The sequence below is a fragment of the Oryzias latipes genome, chromosome 14, assembly GCF_053564925.1.
Source record: "Oryzias latipes strain Hd-rR chromosome 14, Olatipes_Hd-rR_3.1".
NCBI lineage: Eukaryota > Metazoa > Chordata > Actinopteri > Beloniformes > Adrianichthyidae > Oryzias > Oryzias latipes.
This window is the reverse complement of record NC_136250.1, coordinates 25,775,273-25,799,428: the sequence shown is the minus strand read 5'-3', so window position 1 is coordinate 25,799,428 and position 24,156 is coordinate 25,775,273. Positions and strand designations below refer to the sequence as shown.

The window sequence follows — 24,156 nt, the reverse complement described above, 5'->3', positions numbered from 1 at the left end:
GTGAGAGCATTTTCACATGTGTATGTGAGAGATTTCACATGTGTATGTGAGAGATTTTACATGTGTATGTGAATGAATACATTTTCAGTTGTATGTATACAAGCATTTCACTAGTGTGTGTGAGAGATTTCATATGTGTTTGTGAATGCTAATTCTGAATTATGTCCTACACGGCACCTCATATTAATCTATTCCTGTCTTCACACTGACTGTTACTGGTGACTCCTGCATGTTTTGATTTATTCTATTTGGTAGATTTTATTTGAATTCTGTGTTGTTGTTTTTCTTTTTTTTTTTCTTTTTTCTTTTTCTTTTTTTTTTTGTGTTTGTGTGTGAATCTGCCTATTGATGGGTTTGGGCCTGCTGGTTCTGCTTGGTTTCTTCCGAATGAAAGTGCTGATCATGCATGAAGCTGTATTTTGGATTGTTGTTTTGATGCAAGTTTCTGAGATTGTGTAACCCCAGGCATTGATTAAGTTATTGAGTCAGATTTGTGGATTTATGGCTGAGGATCTCCTTAAACTGTAAAGTTTATCTGCTGACTTCATCTCTGTGTGAGAAAATTGTATGTCTGATCACGGGTTATTTTTAATTTGCAATAGACGAGGGGACCCTGTACTAGTGAAAAGGTAATGCAGATATATGCGTAGCTGCAGCAGAAGGATCATTTTCAATCCAAATGTTTTCATCCAGATTCCATGTTATTTCTTCCTCACTCCACGCATCTGCCCCTGGTTCGGCCTTTCTATCTGATTTTCAAACCCTATGTGGCCCGCGGGTCAAAATATTTGGCCACCCCTGTTTTAGGGCCATCTCTTAGGCTGTGAGCGGATCTCAAAACAGCCACATAAAATTTGGCTAGCTCTCGTGAAACAATTATCAAGAGGGGGTGGAGTTGCTGCCTGGTTATGTGCTCTACCGCTAGCTTAGACCAGTGGTCCCCAACCGGGTCATTTGGTACCGGGCCGCACAGAGAACATAAATAATTTGCATTACTTCTGTTTTATTTATTTTGAATCTGAAAGATGTTTTATTTTGAAAAATTCCCTGATTCTCTTTTACATCCGTCCATGTCACTCTTGATGCAGGCCAAGGCGCTCTTCTTGGTCACGTGATAGGTTACCGTTAGCATCATTTCTATGGAGTATTTTAAACATTAATTGAGGTTTCTGTGTAATCTGTGAAGATCTGTAGTTCGATGATAACTTTTGTAAAGCTGATCGTGTGTATTAAATACAAACCCAAAAATTTATGGAAGGAATTTTATTAAACAAGACAAACCAGGCAAAACATGTTTCTCCCTTTTTTTATCTTATTTTTATTTTATTTCACAAATTACTTTCATCTATAAACGCCTCTACTCAAAGCGTTTATAGATCCTTTAATAAAATGGTTGTTGATCTAGTCGTATTTTTAAATCATGTTCAATGAAAAAAAATTAATAAACTGTTTCCGTCCGGTTTCAAACCAGGGACCTTTCGCACTGAAAGTGAAGTCTTATCGGTTGAACCAAGACAGTCACTTTAAAAAGTTTTCAAAACGGCTGCCTATGTGTTTCCGTAGTGTAGTGGTTATCACGTTCGCCTAACACGCGAAAGGTCCCCGGTTCGAAACCGGGCGGAAACAATGTTTTTTTTTTTTTTTTGTCTTTTTTAAAGACAATAAAAACACAACTGGATGAATAAACTTTTGATTTACTTTTGTTGGAAAAAAGAAATCAAAGAAAAAAGATAAATATGAAAACTCCAGGCTGAAACATGTTAGTCTTTTTTTCGTTTATAATATTCATCTGATGAAATAATTTAACCAAAAAGTTATTGATGAAGAGGCGTTTTTCTTGTTAATTAAAAAAAAAAATAAAGATGTTTCCGCCCGGTTTCGAACCGGGGACCTTTCGCGTGTGAGGCGAACGTGATAACCACTACACTACGGAAACAGATAGGGGTCTTGTTGAGAATCTTTTTATTGAACTCTCCATGATAGTTACTATGGATGTCATGTTGCTTGCGACCATACCTTCTATGGTTAAGCTTAACTCTCTTAACTTTTCCCATATATCGTCTATGGTAGTTCTTAACACTACGGATGTAATGTACTTTTTCACCACTAGCGAGATTTTGGGGGCGCTGTTGCCACGTCGTTAACTTTTCTCATTCATTCTCTATGGTAGTTCTTAACACTACGGATGTAATATACTTTTTCACCACTAGCGAGATTTTGGGGGCGCTGTTTCCACATCGTCTTAGTAGTAAGGTTTTCACAGGAAGAGCCTTTAGGAAGACAAAACAACAATAATCCTGCGGCCAGATTTGATCCGATCGCTGTTAAAACACAAGAGCACAACAAGTTAAAGTCAAGTTAAAGTCTGATGTAAGTAAAAAGTTAAAAAAAAATGGACAAAGTTCCTAGTTTGAAGACATTTCTCTTCACATTATTTTTTGTTGAGCATGAAAGGTCTGAAACTCCAGCGGTGAGGATACGGCTACTCGTAAGAGATGAAAAACCTCTTCAAACTTAGTCATGATAGTTTGTGTGTGTTTTCAAAAGCTTTTGAATTTTACCAAAGGTAGATAACTTTAATAATATCTATATGTGCATTTACACACACATATATATATATATATATATATATATATATATATATATATATATATATATATATATATATTTGTATGTTGTTGTTTTTTTTTTTACTATTTTTGAGTTACAGTAGACCTGGGCTACTTCACCCACTAACGACAATAAATGTATCTTTGGTTATAGATCTCCAGAATGAAGAGGAAATTAATTTTTCCTGGAAAAATCTGCGTGAGCTTCAGACGAGGCCCAACTGGGTTTCTCAGGCAGGACCCTTCAGATGAAGCCAAGAGGATCAAAAATAATCCTGAGCTCCAGGACAAGTCTGCTCCCCAGAGAGAGGAAAAAGTGAAGGAAAACGCCCTGTCAAAAGTCTTCATTAGGGGTGGAGATACATCTGACAGGCAGGAGGTGTTGGGGGAGTATGTTCTTCAATTTGGCAAATACAAGGGGAAGTCCTTTCGGTGGCTGCTAGAAAATGATATTGGCTACACCATTTATTTAATTAACAAGGTTGAGGAAGAGGAGAGAGCTGGACTCTTTAATGCCGAGGGACCAAAGAAGGAGAGTCTCTTTTCATTTCTGGATTATACCCGACACTTTCACGAAATCAGAGATCTGAGAAACTATTTAGCTGAAAGATCAGTGGAGCCACCTTCAAGTAGTGAGGACAACCAGCTGGTTGGATTTGGTGTGCATTCTAAGAAGACCTGGAAGGATGTCTGGGAGAAAAGAGAAGATGGATATGCATCATTTATCCTCAGGAAACAGTGTGTTTCAGGCAGCAAAATGTTCCTGCTCCAGCAGTACCTGAAGAAGAAAGAGGCTCAGACTCAGAGCTCTTCAGAACCTGCTCTTACTAAACCTTCTTCTAGTCCTCCAGGTCTGTGGCAGACTAGACGTTCATGCTGACGTTAGGAAACATGGTAGAAATGATGTTTCCCATCTTTTCAGTATCTTCCTTAGAGATGGAAGATGATGAAGAGTTGGAGAGAATGATGCTTTCTGTCTCTCCATCCAAACTCCTCCCTTTAAGGTAAAACTAAATCACACACAAGTACACACTGAGTGTTAATTACTACTTCTAATTCAAACCTGTTTTCTTATTTTTTTTACTAAAGAGCAGAGACATTTAGTGAAGAAGATGACAGGACCAACATGTTTAGAAACAATCCCAACCCAACCAAGTGAGCAGCACCAACGTGCACACATCATGCATCACGTGTTGATTATGTTTCTGTATGTGGAGTAGTAGTACTGGTAGTTGAAAAACTGATATTAGACTACATGTTAGTCTTAGATCAGTCCTTTCTTTACACTCAGCACTTTTAAATGTGTCTGTTCAAAAAGAAGAATATTCATTGGTTTATTTTCTTTCAGGTTCACTGAGTAAAGGTCTAGATGCTGCTGCTGCCACTGCCACCGCCGCCGCTGGTACCTGATGGTTCTGTCGTAAACCAGGATCACCTTTTCTTTTCTTCTGTTTGCTGGTTGGCCACGTTCAGGCCTGTTCTAATGCAGGTGTTTTGTGTGACTGCTTTTATGATGCTGAAGGTATTCATTGTTCGTCGTCGAGGGTAAGTACAGACTTATGTTATTTGCATGGGTTTGGTTATAGGTTTGGTATGAAAATGATTGAAGGAAACCAGTCTTAAAAAGCAGAATTACAACAAAAGTACATGTCTTAACACATCAGAGTAAAGTGGTTACACATGGATTATTACATCATAATGGAACCTTTCCTGGTCAATCAAAAGATAAAAAAATGAAACTAATAGTTAATTTATTGATTTTCATACCACACCTGTTCTATTGAGCATGTTTTCTTGCATGGTTTTGAGTGTTTTGCACAATTACTAACAAAGAACTCTAAATACCTGGGCATTACTGATGGATATTTCTGTTGATCTGAATCCAGACTATCCTGAGAGGTCCAGCTGTCCTGCTGCCACACATGCAGGTGAGTGTTGAGGATCATTTGTCAGCTTTACTCTGCTGCAGCGTCCTGTCTGTTTCTGACTGTCTTTTTCACCAGTTACTTCAGCTCCAGTGAAGACTCCTCTGCCAGTACCACCACAGTTGCTCGCTTTGGAACTGCCTCAAAGTGTCCAGGATAAAACCTACAGTCAGTGCATTAACTTTAACAAAAATGCAAAGTACTGTATTCATTTGGACTTTGAGATAATATTTTATTCAACAACAACTCAAGGTATTTTTTTATTTTTGCAGCAGTCGTTGGAAGACCCTCAGCTCAGTCTGCAACTCCTTCTCCTGCTCACTTTCAGCCAACGCCTGCTGCTTCACCACTTCCATCTTATGACCAGGATGTTAGCAGCTGGAACTGCTCTCCCCAGCAGTGGATCTGGATGAAAACAGAGATGGAAGCCTTAGGACTGTGGCCTGGGTCTCCACCTGTAAGACATGCCATGAATATGATCTCCTTGTGGCGTAACCCACCTCAGCCGGAACTCATTGACTCAATTTATGAGCTACCATCCCCAAAGTACTTTCACCTCCATCCTTTTTTTATCTGGAAACCAGACCATGCAATAATGGAAAGAGTGCGTAACAACTACCCCCTCCCGTGTCTGCATGGCTGCCCAAAACCCCTCGTGGTCTCCTCTGGAACAGGTCGGCCCCGTGTCATTATTGGCACAAGTGGTCAGTACTACATACTTGCTTCTCGGCTGACCTGTAAAGTCTGCAAGAAGCACTGGTTTGCAGACAAACCTTCATGGATGGACATGCTGCCTCGTCGTTTTCAGGAGATTTTTCCAGCCTTCCTGACCCACAAAAAGGCAGTATGCAAGACTGTGATGGATGAGCTGCGGCGTACAGCAAAGTCTCCAGGTTATATGGCCAATCAGCTAAATTAAGCTCTTCACCTAAGATACGAGCGTGCACACTTGGCTTATCTGGGAACAGTGAAGAATGTTCTGGATGGAGAGAGCGGACTATATGGCCAGCAGACAATCACGGGGGCAATGAGGAAAATATCTACACCAGATCCTTTTGGTGGGTATACAGACATAGATGGCTGGTGTGGGGTAACAGTGACTTCACACTACCTGGTGGACTGCCTCATACAAGAGTACCATAGGGAGGAGGGCACGCTCAATCTGCTCCTTCAAGGCACTTTTGGTGAGGTCTTGAGGGCTGACCACACCCGAAAGGTGGCACGGAAGGTTGTCCTGGCATCAGGCACAATGTCATCTTATGCAGTTATGAATGAAAACTGGATGATTTTGTCCTGGGTGATGCTGCAGTCAGAAAGCGACAAGTCTCTGGAGCCAATGTACGACGGGCTGTCCCGGCGTTACATTTCTGCAGCGCTGCCAAAAGCAAAGTACCAGTGGGTTGACAGGTGAGACAAAACTTTGTTCATTTTACTTCTAATTTAATGGTTTCAACAGTAAAAACGTGAAAAACATAAGTAAATATTGTTTTAAAAACAATCCCTTTATTTGCACAATAAACAATTAAAAGGTGCTTTACCTGTGTGCATGGACAGGGATTGCTGCTCTCCATTCAGGATCCCAAACTCCCAGCCTCAGGAGCATCTTCTCTGGGATTCCTGGAAGACCACAGAGGCTATAGTGGGTGAAGCAACATCTGGAGACTTCACCAATAGATGTGCATCCCGTACCAAATACAACAGAGAAATAAGCATCAAGCTGGACTTGTTTCACTGCATGCGGCGGTTCACCAGGGAGTGCATCTCAGAGCATCATCCACTTCACAGCTCCTTCTGCAAGTTCCTTTCGGCAGCTTTTTGTGTGGTGGACCAAACCGATCTTCAGAGGCTGAAGGAGGCCTACACCTTCTGTGGGATCCAGCCAGCTAACCCCACAAAGCAGCACATCAGGGAGCACTGCCGCACCAAGATCCCAGAACCCAGAGAGCTGCTGGTGCGGGTGGAGAGTGTTCTGAAGAGGTTCTTTTTGGAATCGGATCCAGATGGCATACCACTGTTTAAGGCAACAATGCTGAAAGTGTGGAGGATTCAGCGCGTTCACATCCTCAGGGGCTGTCTGAGCGACCCGGAGGTGGGAGACGGGATCCTCTACAGACACGGTGGCACGTTACAGCTGAACCACATCAAGGGGGAAGCGGCAGCGGTACCGATCTGGATCCCGGTGCGAGGAACATCCCAGCAGGAGGGATTTCATTTCCACCAGTCCAAATGGGTGACAGGAAATCAGGTCTCGACAGAACTTTTCCAGGCCCAAGGCATGACTGGAGTAGCTCGGTGGAACTTCCAGCGCCTTGTGAGCCTGAAGCAACCTGGTCTGAAGCTTCCTTCAGTTTTTAATCCAGCTCTGATTGTACAGCTGAACAAACTGTCAAAGGAAGTGACAGGACAAGCTAAGTACCCTGCCTTAGTCTTGTCACAGGCCGACACTGGGGAAAGGTTTGGACTGCAGTATGTGGAGCCTGGCTGCCGTCCGGTTCCTCTTCACTGGGACAAACACAAGTCTCAGAGAGACCCGGTTGTTGAGGAAGAAGAGCGTTTGTCTCCAGAACCACCTCCTTCCAATGAAACAGTCATCGACCTGCCTGAAGAACATGGAGAAGAACACTCTGCTCATGTAAGTTTGTTGTAACAAACATCCTCACTCTATTACAATAAAACTGCAGCTACATAACAAGTTTAAACTAACTGAATGGTCCAATGTTTCAGGATAATGTCTTAGGTGTGGTTGCTGATGACTCACTAGCAATGACCCAAGCCCCTGAAGTGAAAGGTAATTTAGTTCAAATTTTCAGCCTTTTTTAATTTATTTGTGCATTGCATTCAAGGAAAGAGAAGTGAGAAGGGGTTAACTTTTCTCTTTTTTCCTCTCCATCAGATGTCTCAACGACACCACCACCACTGCCTTTTGCTGCCTCTCCACGCGCAGCTCGCACTGGTCCTATCAAAGCAGGGGGTCTGCTTTTTGTCCTGGACCATTCTCGTTGGACAAATCCAATGAGGGATGCCACTGATGTCCTTCTGGCAAAGCACCATGGACAAAAGGACTTTCTGAGCAAGGTAGACGCAGAGTATGCCGCCCTTGTTCAAACTGCCTCCAGGAATCCCAACAGCCTCCTCCACCCCACCACTAAACAGCACATCTCCCGCTACGTGAAGCACATGGCGAAGATGATTAACAGAAGTTCGTCTATGAACACTAGTCCCGAAAAACTTTTGGAAACCCAGCAGCTGTGGCATAAACTCACTGAAGGCAGTGAAACTGTCACTGTGCCAGTTGTGACTCTCCCTCCTGCTCCAGTGAACCCCCCCAGCTCTAAACCAGATGAAGCTCCTTTAACGAAGACTGACGTTGAAAAAATGGTGAAGGAGATTGTAGGTCTGCAGCAACAACAGCAGAAACCTGAAAAAAAAATGACAAGGAACTGTCTTGCTTGTGGGCAGCCAAAGTCTCGTTACCTTGGTGATGGATCTTCTGTTCATTTCTTTTATCAGTCTGGGGATGTGAGATACTTCTACTGCTCCAAAAAAGTACTCCAGATCTATGCAGCAGAAGGCCTTACAAACCCCAGGATGCCATTTGCAGACTTTGCTGCCACGCCATTTTTTGAGAGAGAGTTAAAGGCTGCAAACCAGAGGTCTGCACAATGCAGAAAGGTTTTGGAGGACCGACAGAAAAGAAAGGCAAGGGAGCAGCATCCCAGTGGGCGTCTGTGCAGGTTCTGCCACAAACCACTGAAACAAGGTCCAGAGAGTCCACACATACACACCGGGTTCCCTGGTGTTGTGGGGAAGTATGTTTACTGTCCTGCCAGAGTCTTGTCCCTCCACCGGGCAAATGGGATGACTCAAGAAATGACCTGGGAGGAGTTCTCTCAGTCTCCTTTTTATGAGGCTGAAAAGATGAGGTGGGCTGCTGGCCGGCAAGCAGAAGAGGGAAAGAGATAGCTTTTATGTCTGTTCTATTTGTTATCAAAAGATGTTGCTGTTTTGACCACTTTTGTCTCATTTTACCTCAGCTTGTCATATTGGATGAGAAATAAGTGTAAAACGTCAAAATCTCTGCTAAACCTGTCTATATGTTTGCCTGTATTAAGTTCTCTTCTGATAACACACTGATTATGATAGAACTCGTGATGTTATCTATCAATGTGAAAATATTTGTAATTTAGTTTGTGAAATCTATTTTGTGAATACAATTTTCTTACATATTTATTATTAGTGTTTAGTTTTGATAGAAAAAGCAAACATATTTACTACTTCCTCAATTCATTTTACACCTTTAAAATACTTGTATTAAAGTTTTGCCTGTTTAAACCCTTCTGCCCTTCAATTGTAAATCCATGGTTGAACATTTTGGTACATTTTGTGTTAAATACTGTGTTTTATTTATTTTCATGTTGATTTCTTAATAAAACATGGTTGAAATTGAAATGAGCAACAGATCATGACTGTTATTTGGAACAAGGAGAGACAGAAGTAGAAAACAATAATTATGAAATGTCATATTCAGTTTAACAAAAACATTTATTATACCACAACTTCTGACTGACATCACTCTAACCGGGGTTCGAACTCGGGACCAAAGGATTTCATCAGCTTGGACAGCGCTACACAAGCCACAGTTTGATTGGCTGACTATGCTGCAGTAGCTGCAATTTGATTGGCTGTTCCGTGTTACAGGTATATACGGCTGGCCTTCGCGTGTGAGGCGAACGTGATAACCACTACACTACGGAAACAGATAGGGGTCTTGTTGAGAATCTTTTTATTGAACTCTCCATGATAGTTACTATGGATGTCATGTTGCTTGCGACCATACCTTCTATGGTTAAGCTTAACTCTCTTAACTTTTCCCATATATAGTCTATGGTAGTTATTAACACTACGGATGTAATGTACTTTTTCACCACTAGCGAGATTTTGGGGGCGCTGTTGCCACGTCGTTTTAGTAGTAAGGATTTTACAGAAAGAGAGCATAAAGATGGAGAAAAAAAAAAAAAACAATCTTGCAACCAGATTAGATCCGATCGCCGTTAAAACACAAGAGCACAACAAGTTAAAGTCTCATGTTAGTAAAAAAAAAAAAAAAACAGGACAAAGTTTCTAATTTAAAGATGTTTCTCTTCCCGTCATTGTTGAACATGAGGACTGAAACTCCAATATGGTAAATCAGAGATCTGATACCATCCTGTCTGTTTCTGACTGTCTTTTTTCACCAGTTTCTTCTGCTCCAGTGAAGACTCCTCTGCCAGAACCACCAGAGCTGCTCGTTTTGGAACTGTCTCAAAGTAGAACGGTGCAGTTTTTAAGAAGAGTGCAGGATAAAACCTGCAGTCAGTGCAATAAGTCTTGACAAAAATGCTAAGTACTGTATTCATTTGGACTTTGTGATAATGCTGTTTATTTAACAACAACTCATGTTATTTTTGCAGCAGTCGTTGGAAGAACCTTAGCTCAGTCTGCAGCTCCTCCTCTTGCTCACTTTCAGCCAACGCCTGCTGCTCCACCACTTCCATGCTATGACCAAGATGTTAGCAGCTGGAACTGTTCTCCACAGCAGAGGATCTGGATGAAAACACAGATGGAAGCCTTAGGACTGTGGCCTGGGTCTGTACCTGTGAGGCCTGCAATGAATATGATCTCCTTGTGGCGTAACCCACCTCAGAACATCATACGTTTTGTGTTACTGTGTTTTATTTATTACATGTTAATATGTTAATAAAGCATGGTTGAAATTGAAATGAGCAACAGATCATGACTGTTATTTGGCACAAGCAAAGACAGGATAGAAGTGGAAAATTATAATTGTGAAATGTCATTTTCAGCTTAACATAAATAACATTTATTAAACCATAACTTCTGACTGACTTCACTCTAACCGGGTTCGAACTCGGGACCAAAGGATTTTATCCCCTTGGACAGCGCTACACAAGCTACAATCTGATTGGCTGTTTCGTGTTACAGGTATTTATGTCAGGCCCGAACCTTAACTTTTCCCATTCATTCTCTATGGTAGTTCTTAACACTACGGATGTAATACACTTTTTCACCACCAGCTAGATTTGGGGGGCGCTGTTTCCACATCGCCTTAGTAGTAAAGATTTTACAGGAAGAGAAAACGACAACAAACTTGCAGCCAGATTAGATCCGATCGCTGTTAAAACACAAGAACACAAGTTAAAGTCTCATGAAAGTAAAAATAAAATTAAAAGGACAAAGTTTCAATTTTTTCTTCCCGTCATTGTTGGACATGAGGACTGAAACTCCAGCGGTGAGGATAACAGCTGGGATGAGATGAACGTCTTTAAACTAGAAACTTTGTCCAGTTAAGTGTGTGTGTGTGTGTTTTCAAAACCTTTTTCATTTTACCAAAGGTAGTGTGGAGGTGAACAGGGGTTACATTATATTTTCTATGCTATTTTTATTATGCATAACAGGGGTTACAGTATTTCATTATGCATTTAATGGATTACATATATGCATGTATATTGTATTGCAGGAATATACAAAATCTGAGAAACTATTTAGCTGAAAGATCAGTGGAGCCACCTTCAAGTAGTGAGGACAACTAGCTGGTTGGATTTGGTCTGCTTTCTAAGAAGACCTGGAGGGATTTCTGAGAGCTTTATCTGAACTCTCAGCTCCAAAAATAAGGCAAACAGAAAACAGTATTTTCTCTCCTGTAGAATGGTGTACAGCCGGTGAATTACCAGAGCGAATCACAAGGAAATCATGGGGCTGTCGCTGCCTCCGCGCTCCCGCCTCCGAAAACCCTATGCTTGCGGCCTGCGAACCTCCTCCTGCTGGCTATCTTCGTGTCTTTTGTTTACACCGTCTGTCTTCTTCCGCCTTGGTCCTGCCTGCGTCTGACGGCTGCTCGTCGCTGTCCATCGCCGTTACACATGGCTGCATGATGTGGCCCTGCGACAGACTGGCGATCTGTCCAGGGTGTCCCCTGCCCTGCCCTGCCCTGCCCTGCCCTCGCCCATCAGTGGCCGGGATAGGCTTAGGCAACTTCGTGATACAACGGGTCCAGAAAATGGATCAGGAATGCTTTTCATACACTTTTAATATAAAATAAAACCGTCAAGTACAAGCAGCAACAGCACAAAGGGACGCATCTCCCAGCCTGGAGGAGGCGCTCTAGTCCAGAGTGTAGATGTTCTCCTGCACTGGCCTCCTCATGCGGATCTCATAGATGATGTGGGGAGGTTCCTCTGGGGAGAAACTGGAAGAGAAAGAAGTTCATCACGCTGCAGCTCCTTGTCTTTTGTTGAAACAAGCTTGAGTTCATGAATGACATTGAGATCTCACACGGAAAGAAACACTGCAACTCACCAGACACTCTTGAAGGCTCTTCGGTGAAGTCCACCTGCAGGACAGAGACTGATTGGACCACAGAAATCAACAGAGAGCAGTAGTGATACAAAAACATGATCTTTGAAATAAAATTAGGAGCAAAGTGGTTTGATGACAGAAAAGCTGAGAGGAATTTCCACCAGTGGTGTCCTCTTCCGTGATTGTGAGTAAACATACTTGATTAGTTTAGTTTTCAATAATAATGATAATTGTAAATGAAAAGTGTCTTCAGTGATGCATGACAGCAGGAAGTGAAGGTGAGTGACGTACGCTTGAAGGCTGGAAAAAGAAAAACTGCAGCAATGACCAGGAGAGCAGTGATGGAGAGAGCCAGAACTGGAGCGCTGACCTGGAGGGAGAGCGAGGGGTGAGAGTCCTCCACCTGGCATGGAAAGAGAGAGAGAAAAGGCTGCTTTCACCTAGAAGCCCCAAAACAGAGAAATCTGGAAACACGTGAGGCTGATGAAGGATAATATCTCCCTCTGATGGAACTCAGAGACCTTCAGAGGTGAAGGTAAGTTCAATTTATATGAAGATATGAACAAATAATACTTTTTTTAATTCAATGTTCTTTATTTCAAACACAAATGAAAAAAACACAAGAGTTTAGAGTTTAGAATAGACAGATAAAACAAAACAGAGTGCTTGAAAAGGAGGGGGTTGAAGATAAATCTTGTGTGATCCCACCCCTTTATTACACAACATGATCATCTGCATATTTCTATTTACAGTTTTGTTCAGAACATTCACGTTGCATTCTGCATAGTATCTATACAGAAAGGACTTTTTTGTTTTTGTTGATCATTTCTGACCTTTAATAGCTCCATCAGTGACATCCTGTATGGAGTATAAGTCGCTTTTTTTGTACAGGTTTGCCAGGGTCGTGATTTCTGCTCAGAAGCAATTTATATGTGATTTTTTCCAAAAGAAATATTGACTCATATATTTGTTATTTTCCCACTAACAACCACTAGAGGTCACTGAAGCTGTGTGTATCCGTATTTACTACTGAGAGCAACACAGAAGAAGTGCTGTCCCAAACAAAAATGGAGTAATGCATTGTGTCGGAGCAGTTTTTGCCAAAAAATGCATTTTAAATGTATTTTTTTAATAAACCATCAACATTTTTATCATCAGAAAACAGTGGACTCATAAATAATTGTCACAAAACGCTCATATTAATTAGATTTGAACTTTTGATCCCTCTTGGAAAGATCATTCAGGATTTCAGTGATGTTTCCTACCATCTCTTTGCTGATGATATCCAGCTATATTGCTCTTTTAAGCCCTCCGAGACACACAAGCTGGATTCTCTGATGAACTGCTTGATGCAGATAAAACAATGGCTCTGTAAAAACTCTCTGCAACTAAACTCAGAGAAAACAGAAACCTTAGTTGTTGCCCCTGATGATGCTATACCAGGGATTAAGCAGCACTTGGGTTCTCTTGGCCAGGATGTCAAACCCAGCCTTAGAAATTTGGGTGTCATTTTTGACAAAGATATGTCGCTGGAGCAGCACTCCAAGCAGTTGATCAGGAACTGTTTCTTCCAGTTGAGGAACATTTCTAAGCTACGGAAGATGGTGTCATATGAAGATCTAGAACTTCTTATTCATGCCTTTGTTTCTACACGGCTAGACTACTGTAACAGTCTGTTTTCCTGTCTGAATAAGAAGGAGCTGTCTCGCCTGCAGCTGATCCAGAACTCTGCTGCGAGGATCTTGACTCGCACCAAGAGAAGAGATCACATCTCCCCGATCCTCAAAGCTCTTCATTGGCTCCCGGTTGCTTACCGCTACCAATACAAAATTCTAGTTTTGACTTTTAGGGCCCTTCATTCCCAAGCTCCTCCATATGTTTGTGATCTGATCGCCCCTTACAGACCATCTCGTGCACTGAGGTCTGCGGATCAGAACCTGTTGATGGTCCCTCGCACACGGTTCCGAACTAGAGGAGACAGATCCTTCCAGGCTGTTGCTCCCAAACTCTGGAATGAACTTCCATTGTCGCTACGTTCCCTGGACTCTGTGAATTCTTTTAAAAGTCAACTAAAAACTTTTTATTTTTGCAAAGCATTTTAACTGAAACTACTTTTATTGGGCTTGAGATGATTGTTTTACATAGTTTATGCTTTTTATATTTTATGTTTTTATGTTTTTATATGTGTATGTATACATATTTTAACCTGTGAAGCACCTTGTGACCTTTGTCTGCGAAAGGTGCTATACAAATAAAATTTACTTACTTACTTACTTACTTTTAAAACTGCTTTTAAAATTCAGGACACCAGCTTTATTAGTAGTTATGGGTTAGGATGGGAATTAAGATACGGCCTCTGATTGTTCTGCCCCTGAATGTTATTTTCTTATTTGCATCGAGACATCATTATTCTTGTTTTTATTTTTACCTTCCTTAGACTAATGTGAGACAGCAAGTCATCAAACTGGGTTACATATACATGGAAGTAAGCAGCCGCCACTCAAATGCAGCTCCTGCTGTATAAAAGGTGACGATCGTCTTTTTAAAAAAAAAGACTGAAAAATATCATGAACCCAGACATGGAGGCGTGATCACCGATATAGACCTCTTCAAAATAAACGCAACTGATCTCTGGACATCATCTGTCTTTCGAGTGTTGCAAATGAAATATACAGTCAATGTTTCTATGTAGACAAAACTTTTTCCACACATGACAGGAGTTGTCTGTCTAGTCTGTCTAGTTTATGAGGACATTTTTGGACAAGTATCAAAAGAGGCAGCGGACGTGAATTTGACGCATTAATCATGTTTGGTGTAAACACAGCATCACACCAAGCTTAGCGGATTCCAGAGGCTTCTACTCCAGAAAATACTGGGTAATTACATCTAGTTTCAGTTCAATTGGGTTTATTTCAGTTGAGTTGGGTTTAAATTGGGTGGGGTATGGGGGTCTTACTGTTACAGTGTCAGAGCGCAGCAAGGTAGAGTTCCTCCTCAGAAGGTCCAGTTCAGAGGACAGCAGGCTCTTCCAGTTCACTGCAGGGACACAGAACCTCATGAAGAACCCCTGGCCCTTACAACTCTGGTCGTACCTTTGATCCAGTACCATCCAGCAGCTCTGGGTTGTACAGGAACTTACCCGTTGTTGACTTGACCGAGGTGGGGGCCATCTCGGTGACGCCTTCTGTGGTCATTGCTGCTGTTGTTGTCAGGCGAGGAAGACTGTTGGCCGGAGCTGAAAAACAGACACACCTGAGTCCCTCCTGAAAAAACCTGGAAGCCCAGTAAAAGGACGTGACTTAGCATCCGTCTTCTTTGCAGCACATCTGAGTCATGTTGAGGTCTTTGCTTTGACCAGATGATTTCAGGTCCTTAAATCGGATCGTTCTGTTGAAGCTCTGTTGTAGTGTTTTTATTAGTTGCTCTGCTAATTAAAAAAGGGCAGATGCACTTTAGCTTGAAATACTCGGCCCCTAGCTCTGTGGCAGCAGATGCCACTCCTATCCTCATTATCACCATCAGTTAGATGATGACCCACTCCAATAAAGGTAGTGTTTTTTTAACAAGAGCTTGTTGTTTTCTTTTTGAAAGATGGAGGATATTTATAAAGAAAATTAACCTTAAAACTGCATTTATCAGTATTTCTTTATTCAAATCATTGTGAATCAGGAGCAGATGAAAAAAAGCAAGTAGAAGAGGCCTGTAGCTGTTACATACAAACTGCAATTAGCATGTCACAAGCTCCCTGCTCTGCTCTACTATGATGCATCCATGTACGTCTTTGTTTTCCTCGTCTGAGCTGGAATCTGGCTCCAGCAGAAAAGCTCTGGTATGGATCACCATGTTTGATGCACCGCTAATGTTAGGTTGGGGTTTAAGAGGCTGTAAGCTAACGGGAGTGCGTGTAAACAAAGGGATGCTGGGATATCAGTGCAGGCTTACACCGCGCCAACAGTCCCGCCCACAACTCAGAGGTAAATTTCTAACAAGCTCCGTCCGCTCTGCAGAAACTATGTCCTAGAAAATGACAAAGGTTTTTGATTCTGTCTAAAAACTGCATGATTATAATTCTGGGAATGATTTGAAAGTAGATCAAAGGATGATCTGGGAGGGATTTTCCTGCTGGGCAAACGTCTCCTTACTGCTCTGTTGTGTTCAAAAAAAGGTTTCTCTTTTAGTTTTGATGTAGCTCTGTTTTATTCACTACAAGGTGTTCACTTTTCATCCCATGCGCTCAGGAGAGAGCCAAAGACTGAAGCTGACCAAATGTCTGGAAGACAGAAATATCTATTCATCATATTTCACTGTCTGTGACAAAAAAATCAGTTTTAAACACAGTGAAAAGATTTTTGTGACTGATGGGGACCCTCCCATGTTCACTTGTGTTTTCTTATAATGAACACTAATTTGACTTTGTTGAAGAAGAGAAGGTCATTCTGAGTTTTTTAATTTCCGTTGGTATTATTTGTCTCTTTGGTTTCCCGCTTTGTCCATTGAGGTAGTCTTCTGTCTTGTGGATACGTTTTGAATAATCAGCCACTTTAACCACAGGAACATTGAGCTCCTTCGAGCTACATTCACACCGCCCTCAGCAACGCATGTTCAAGCGGCCACTTCCAATAACAGTAAACGCGTGTAAACACATGTTTCAGGTTTCCACGTTAAAAAATTCTATCGTTCACACACTGCTACACAAGTCTCCATAACTGTTTTCAGGATCAACGTACAAAACGCACAGTCATTGTCTGTGTGTGGGTATGTGTGTGTGTGTGCGTGCGTGTGTGCATGCGCGCGTGTTTAAAGTTAAACCAGGTTGAACTTTGAACAGTCAGGAACTCTGATTTAGTAGCGACGTCTGGATGACGTCCCTTTTAATTAATGTAAGTGCCAAGCTTTTGAAAATGGACCATGAAGGAGAAATTCATAATCGTAGTTTGGTTTGTGCCCGGCCAGAATTCTGTGACTCCAAATCTTTCATATCGGAGTAAAGCTGTGGGAAAAAAAAGCCCAGAGCAAGATTTTGGCATCTAGCACCGAGCCTCTTCCCACTGTAGGTGACGGATATGCACCATTGTACCACATAAAAAAAGAAGAAGCTCCTCCCTACCCTTCCTATCTGAACACTGGGGGCTAAATGCGCATTCAAGAACATGCATCCCATGCCTGGGGCAGCATTACAGTCATGCTGCATTGGGATTTACATTCTGAGGATCCGTCTCCTTCTCTTTCTGTAGTCCATGTTCATCGTGGGATTCACCATACAACAACTGTGACTGTTGTCAATCAGGCAGATGGTCTGATCTGTGGTGTGATTAAACCTGATGTGTTTATTAGAGGACACACCTGGATGTGTCATGTCCTCATGGTCACATGGTCTGTTGAATTACAAATACAAGCCATGTCTGACGTTTTTGGCTAATATTCAGTAAATGTTTATTTTTACTTCTGTCAGGATTAGTTTTTTTACTTTTATGTCGAGCATAAAGGGATTTTCTTGTACACTAAAGAACACATCCTAAGTCAGAAAATTGTTCCCTCAAGCTTTCTTTCAGTTTTGGTTCAGTTTGTCATCTTTAAGTCTGGCCTTGCCAAAGGTTTGTCCTTTAGGGTCGTAAAATAGGAACCAAGCCCACCTTTAACCACCCTCAGGTTCATGATCACTTTCTTGTCGTTGAAGAGGCCGTCCACGTCCACTCGACAGCAGTATGGCCCGCTGTCCGTCCGCCTCACACTCAGGATGTCCAGGTCCATTTGTCCATCCAGGATGTCTCCGGTCAGATGGTACCGCTCGTCCACCTGCAGCACAGGAACGCTGGGATGACACAATCCAGAGTCCAACTCTGTGAGACGGCTTAATGCTGTTGTGGCTCAAGTGTTTTGACTCCTGGTTGAGTGAATGGTGAATGGTGCAACTGCTCACTGGTATGGAACTTATCTTCCTTTGTTCGTGTTTTACTGTTTTATTGTCTGTTCTTGGGTTTGGAGCCCCCGCTTCTGTCTGTCTGTCTGTGCTGGACTGAATTAATTGGTGATTTAGATCAGTGTTTTTAACTAGTGTGCCGTGGGAGATGGTCAGGTGTGCCCTGGGAAATTGCCCTCATTAACTGATCTAAAATCTTAGTAGTAGTAAGGAATATGAATGATCGTAAAATACTTTTTTCTTTGTGTTTATTTGATTCTATTAAAGACAATTCGATAAGAATGACGGTACCGTGATTTAGACACAGCTTTAGCTCTGTTTTTGGAAAAGTCCCGCCCCTTTAACTGTCTCCACCAATAATTCTTGGAGGCTTAATCACATGTCATCAGTCTGACCAATCAGAAGTGGTTGAAGTCTTCACTTCCTTGTTCTGATTCTCCTCATAAAGTCTCTAAGTTCCAACAAAATAACAGCTAAAGCTCGTCTTTAGTGGTGTAGCTTTCCACAGAATCCGGTATCAGACCGTGGAACAAGTGAACAAAACAATGAAGCTCAGAGAAGCGAGTCTGTCTGGCGTTCAGTGGCTTTTTTGCACTACATCTCCCATGATGCATTGGGTTAAAGTGACAGCGTCTCACCGCACAATGAGTCGTCCTTGTTAAACGTCTTGAAACCACAATGAACACACATCAAACAGTTTTTAAATCTTTTAACTTAACTTTTATTACATTTTTTTGAAAAAACAGCTGCAACTGCCAGCTATTTCTGCCACAATTATCACAAAAATGCATGTGAGATTGCAGAGGAACTGTAGATCAATACAGACTATGAGTTTCTCCTTTTTTTTAATTTTTGGATGCTGGTGTGATTTTTGTCAAGGTTAAAGTGTGCCGTGGCTCAAAAAAGGTTGAAAAACACTTTTTTAGATAAAGATGGTTCAGGAAGCAACATTCACTTACCCAAGTAGGAACTCATTGGAAAGCAAAAGCTTCCTGGTTACCCCCCCCCCCCCCCCCCCACACACACACACACACAGTCATTTTAGAGAATCTCTACCTGACTTTGCCTCTTTGCCTCTGCCCCCTTGTTCACAACAGATCTTTAGCTCGTGAAAGCAAACGGTGGGTAATTTGAACTGCTTTGTAGGAAATGTGAAGTAGTGCTTCATAAGGACTTCAGTTCCTTTACAAGAACTGCTCGATCTAAATGCAGTTGCTCTGTGGTAATGAGCTCAGATAATGAACATTTCAAATCTCTATTCTTATTCTACAGGCGCATAACCCAATCTCTTGATTGTATGCCACCTCATTTTTATTGAAATTACTTTTGGGTTGCTGAGCCCAATCCCAGCTACTGTTGAGCAAAGTCAGGATAAACTTCAGACGGTTGGTCAGTCCATTGCACGGCCAAATCTATCTGTTGCCAACAAAATTGTCTAAAGAAAAAAAACAGTAGCAACAAAATAGAAACCTTTGTGAAAAGTTCCAGACCATTTTTCATCTGTGTGTTTTCAGTGTTTGCAGTGCCACAGGGTCGGCCAGTTCAAGAAATGTAGACATTGTTTATTAGCAGATTTAAAATTTCTTGCACTACCTTTGTGTTGTTGTAGTTTGGAGAAGGTTAAGTTGTTCTAAAGAACTTCTGTGACTTACAAATTGTTATACTCAGGAAGAATCCTTTCTGTTGAAATGGCCTCATTGGCCGCTGTATCTTTGGTTGAGACATTAAACCTCACATTGACCTCAACTGTAAGTCTTTGTGATAAAAGCCTGCCTCTAGATGTAAATGCAGGAATGTTTGTAAGCTAAACCGACCTTTGACACAATGCCATTCTCGTCCGTCTGCACCAGGATGTTGTTGCACCAGAAAGTCCCGCAGCTTCGACCCCAGCAGACACGACTCAGACCAAAGCGCTTCACCGAGTACTGACAAGACAGTGAAGCCACGCCCCCCTCAGTTACTTTAAAAGAGGAAACGGGCGACAGCTGTCCACCTGAACAAGAAGGACAGACAAGGGTTCAGAGTGATGACAAGAAATCAGTGACTGTGAGAATGAGATTATAGTTTTCAATTAAGATACATTCGCTAGGAAGATCAAATGTAAAAAATAAAACATTTTTTTCATTCAGTCATTTTAAAACAAATATCTCCAAAGGTGCAGTGAATAATACAGTGATCACATCACTCATTTTTGATATGCTTGGCTTGCCGTACATGTTCATGTGAATTTCCCTTTGTCTTGACTGCTTTTATTCTCCAGCCTCAAACTTAAACTTCTTGTAGCTCAATAGGAAACTGACAGAAACTTTAAGATTTTTTTCTAAATCCCTGTTTTTAACTTTTTCAAGAACACGTCAGGATTCAATGGGTTCAGCTAACTATTCTTCTTCACACAAAAATGTCATGTATGTGAGACCAAGTGTAAGAAAATAATCCAGGAAGTCACATTGTTTGATTTTTTAAGAGTTCATTTGTATAATAGATAGAAAAATAAGAACTTGGTCAAAAAATAAAGTTTCACCTCAATAGTTTGTAATGTAACCCTGGTTTCAATGACAGAGGTCAAAGGTTTCCTGTAGGTCTTCAGCAGGTTTGAACACACTGGAGCTGCTATTTTGGTCCATTTAGCTGCTTGGCAGGACGTGCAGGCTCTGGGACAGAGCACCGTCAATGCAACTACCAGGGTTTCCTGGAGTTCATTCCACATGGAAGCAAGCTGGTCCATGGCAGGTGTATGATGGATCATCCGCTCCAATGTTTCCAACATGAACAAAGTGCAGAGGGTCCTGAAAGGAGCTCGTTTGTTTGCTGGACCAGAATGAGTCTCTCCAGGACTTTAATGATGTGTGATGATAAGGCTCTAGGTCTGTTGTTGTGAAGGTCAGATGGATGAGATTTCCTGGGCACTGAAACAGGGCAGGATGTCTTCCATAGCAGCAGAACCTTCTTCTGGATCAGGCTTTGGTTGAAAAGGTGCTGCAGAATCCCACATAGCAGACCTAAAGAAGCTTTCGGGACTCTGACGAAAGGCGAAAGGTTCTGACGCAGGATCTGAGACAATTGACTGTTTGACACAGACAGGCTGACTGAGGCAAAGGAAAAAACAGAATCCCCCCCTCCTTTTTTTTGTTTTGATAAAGCTGATCTACACCAAGATCCACGACTGAGGTAAAAGATAGGAGAGTAGAGGTGTCATGGAGAAGTTGTGGGTTTAGTCCGCTCAACAACTTGTGGACTTTGTTTCTTTGAAACAAACTTTAGCTTCATCATTTGGACAGAAACAAGTGCTGAGAGGTGAACTTTCTCTCTGAACCACTTTCATCCAGTGGTTAGTCCTCATACAGCAGCCGCGGCAGACCAAGGTCGATGCAGACTCTGTATCCGTTACCATGACAACGCATGACACCGCAACTATTGTGAGGAATGATTTAAATGTTACAACTTAGCAAGATCAAAATAATTGTTTTTTTTTTTTGTGGATGCATCAAAGTGTGAAGACAGAGAGATGAACTGAACTCAGACGACTTTCTGCATCTTCGTCGGTTTCCTCTAGAACTTTTCCTTTGTGTGACGGTCGGTTTCCGCAGGTCAAGGGTCAGCTTGATCCCATCTCATCTTCATCACTTCCTGTTTATCATCTGTAATCCTCTTCGCTTCTTTGTCAACTTTCACAACAGATTCTCCCACAAATGTGAACAAGAAATCTAACATTGACTATTTCAGTGATGCACAACCAACTTAGACCAGGTTATCTGAAGCCTGAGGATGACTCACCTGTGAGGACGAAGAGAAAGGTGATGAAGGCTTGTGGCGTTCGTGGCGGCGCAGCAGCCATCCTGTGCATCTGTGCGTGCATTTGGTTGGACCACAACAACAGAACAGTGAGGGTCTGTGACAGAGGTGGGGGGGTCATGGGGGAGGGGCCAGCCGCACACTGTGTGTGTTTGTGCGTCGATGATGAGGATGTCAATGTGACGCTCGAAGACGTTTTCAATCTGAGAAACAAAGTTTGTCGTCATCGTCCGGATTCTGTTCTCCTCATCTTTACTTGATTGAATCTGAAAAACGTTCAGCTTCAGTTCAGGATCAAAGTGGAAAACCATGCAGGAGATGAAAGTTTGGTGGAGGTAAATGAAGGATTTGATTATGATGAAGGAAACATCGAGGACAGAAAGACTTTGTCTCTGCAGCACACGCAGACACACACACACAAACACGCACACACACACACACACACACAGCCCGGAGACGTCGCAGATGCACACAGAAGCCTTTCATTCAAACCAAATACTTCTGTTTTCTCCAGTTTGTTCCTCAACTGGTTGATATTGAGGGAAACTGAAGTGCTAATAAATCTCATCATCTTTGAAAGTGTTTTGCATTTGCAGTGACTTCCGATGCTCAAATATGTTTACTTTTCCTTTTTCTCTTTAATAAAACGAAGGACAGAGAAACCATGATCCTCAGTGAAAGAATCTGACTAAACTCTGTTCTGTTTAGGTTTCTCCTGAAGGACTGAAAATATCCATCTTCTCTTGGTTTCCGGCCTTTTGACCTCAGGAGGGAACCTGCAGGAGGACCTCAGGTCCAGAGAAAATAAATTACAACTGATGAAAACCAGGAAATAGACCCATCCTTTGATTGAAACCTAGATGTTTTTCTCCATGGTTGTGGGGAAAGCAGAAGAAAACTAGGCTCTTGCCTTTCAGTCTCATTAAATGAGGAGAAACAGGTTTTAGACTTCAACTCCACAGGACTGAGTCTGGGTTAAAGTACAGGTCAGGTCACACGCAAGGAATCTGAGGGACCAGGAATGCAAGATGTGCAGGATTTACCGGTAAATAGATAACTAGCATAGGAGACAAACTCATTATCCAAGGACTGCAAATACAAAAGAAGACAAAAAAAAAACAAGGCGTGATCTGAAGGCCAGACCTTGGAGCAGAGGGCTGTATGGAATATTGAAAGCAGAGGAGAACGGCTGGGACACATGCAGACTGGATCAGGTGGGAGGTTAAGGAAACAATTACCAACAAGTGTCAGAATTGATGAACAGGTTGAATGAAGCTGAGACATGTGGAGTGTGAAGCGGCTTTGAAGGAGTTCCATCTGCGTGATTACCTGGCATGGTGGTGTAGTGCTTTCACCTCACAACGAGAAGGACCTGGTTCAAATCCGAGCTGGGTTCTTTTGTGTGAACTTTGCATGTTCTCCTCATGCATGTGTGGGTTTTCTTCGGGCACTCCGGCTTCCTCTCACAGCCCTAAAACCTGCTCCATGCGTTAACTGGTGTCTAAATTGCCACTAGGTGAGCATGTGAACGTATGACCCTGTGGCAGACTGGCGTCCTGATTAGGGCCGCCAATCAAGCTGTGGTCGGCTTGGTTTTTGCGACGTTACTAACTTTGGAGTGCTACCAGCGTGCCACTGTGGCCCTGACCCAGAACTAGAACTTCCACCTATTCTCACACATTCACACAGAGATAAACCCAGTTAAGCGGTAGGAAGCGTGGAATCTCCTGCTGCTCAAAGCACAGGAGCACTGATCATTCTGACACACAGTAGCTGTTGGGGAGCAGGTCGTTGGACAGACGATGCTTTTCAGCCAAATAAGGAGGATTTCTAACTGTTCAGCAGCAGAACAACTCTGGACAGTTGACCTCTGCACTGAGTCTTGATGTTTGAGACCTAACATATCTCTGTTGCATTTCCTGATGGGAGTTTCTTCTCCATAATGGAAGGAGATGTCTGACAAAGAACAGGGAGTTTGGGAAACAAACTGATGAGCAGGAACTGTGAACCAAGACTTCTATGTCTGCAGCAATAAGTGTATTATTAACTACTGACCCTGCATCTGTTAGATTCATAACTCTTTCTGTAACCAGGGCAACCAATTCTAAATAACATAGGAGGTCGGACAGGCATCTGCAGAGCTCTTGTATCAGTGTTTTCATATTTTCTTGTGTTTTCAGTAATAGCGTTGACACCTGTGACGGTGAATGACGTCTACAGAACTCCAATCAATCTGGAGACAAATTTCCAGGCTGGTGTTAGAACGTTTGATCTCAGTCTTCATAGATTTATTAACAGGACAAGGATCCAAAAACACAAACGGATGAAAAAAGGACCAAAATTTAGAGTGTTCCAAAGTGTCCTAAGAATCTACATCCTGATGAACATCTGTGACAAAAGCTGAAACATCTGGAGAAGAAACCTTCAGAGCTGAAATGGTTGGAGCAGAATAGCTGCAGACAGGAGCAGAAGTCTCTCTGAATGCTAAAAGTTATTTTTTAGTTATAGATTGACTCATGAAACTGTTAAAAACTTATGAAGTTAATGTGTTGTA

General features: G+C 42.1%; 2 protein-coding genes, 2 long non-coding RNA genes and 2 other non-coding genes across 9 annotated transcripts; 3 read left to right on the top strand and 3 right to left on the bottom strand.

Moving 5' to 3' along the window:
- The first annotated feature begins 1,553 nt into the window (after positions 1-1,553).
- On the top strand, positions 1,554-1,626 carry trnav-aac (transfer RNA valine (anticodon AAC)). The gene has a single exon. It is a non-coding gene; the product is annotated as a tRNA-Val (tRNA).
- A 237-nt stretch (positions 1,627-1,863) lies between these two features.
- trnav-cac (transfer RNA valine (anticodon CAC)) lies at positions 1,864-1,936 on the bottom strand. The gene has a single exon. It is a non-coding gene; the product is annotated as a tRNA-Val (tRNA).
- Positions 1,937-4,751: 2,815 nt separating this feature from the next.
- LOC144983630 (uncharacterized) lies at positions 4,752-6,150 on the bottom strand. Its single transcript, XR_013647364.1, has 2 exons — positions 6,073-6,150; positions 4,752-5,909 (listed from the first exon to the last, which is right to left on the bottom strand). It is a non-coding gene; the product is annotated as an uncharacterized LOC144983630 (long non-coding RNA).
- Positions 5,562-8,986, top strand: LOC144981356 (uncharacterized). Its single transcript, XM_078930558.1, has 4 exons — positions 5,562-5,941; positions 6,089-7,166; positions 7,259-7,322; positions 7,428-8,986. Exons 1-4 carry the CDS (start codon positions 5,562-5,564, stop codon positions 8,495-8,497), a joined length of 2,592 nt encoding a protein of 863 aa, XP_078786684.1. The 3' UTR covers positions 8,498-8,986.
- A 943-nt stretch (positions 8,987-9,929) lies between these two features.
- Positions 9,930-21,805, bottom strand: timd4 (T cell immunoglobulin and mucin domain containing 4). 4 transcript variants are annotated; one of them, XM_078930560.1, is made up of 8 exons: positions 21,585-21,805; positions 19,625-19,803; positions 17,524-17,686; positions 15,030-15,125; positions 14,847-14,926; positions 12,182-12,293; positions 11,891-11,938; positions 9,930-11,780 (listed from the first exon to the last, which is right to left on the bottom strand). In XM_078930560.1, exons 1-8 carry the CDS (start codon positions 21,721-21,723, stop codon positions 11,734-11,736), a joined length of 864 nt encoding a protein of 287 aa, XP_078786686.1. In that variant the 5' UTR covers positions 21,724-21,805; the 3' UTR covers positions 9,930-11,733. The 4 variants fall into 4 exon arrangements, with proteins under 4 accessions (XP_078786686.1, XP_020567452.1, XP_011486055.2 ...); XM_020711793.3 differs by having other exon boundaries at positions 12,261-12,293; XM_011487753.4 differs by having other exon boundaries at positions 11,891-11,924; positions 12,261-12,293.
- Positions 21,806-24,092, top strand: LOC144983631 (uncharacterized). Its single transcript, XR_013647365.1, has 2 exons — positions 21,806-21,937; positions 22,311-24,092. It is a non-coding gene; the product is annotated as an uncharacterized LOC144983631 (long non-coding RNA).
- Positions 24,093-24,156: the final 64 nt, after the last annotated feature.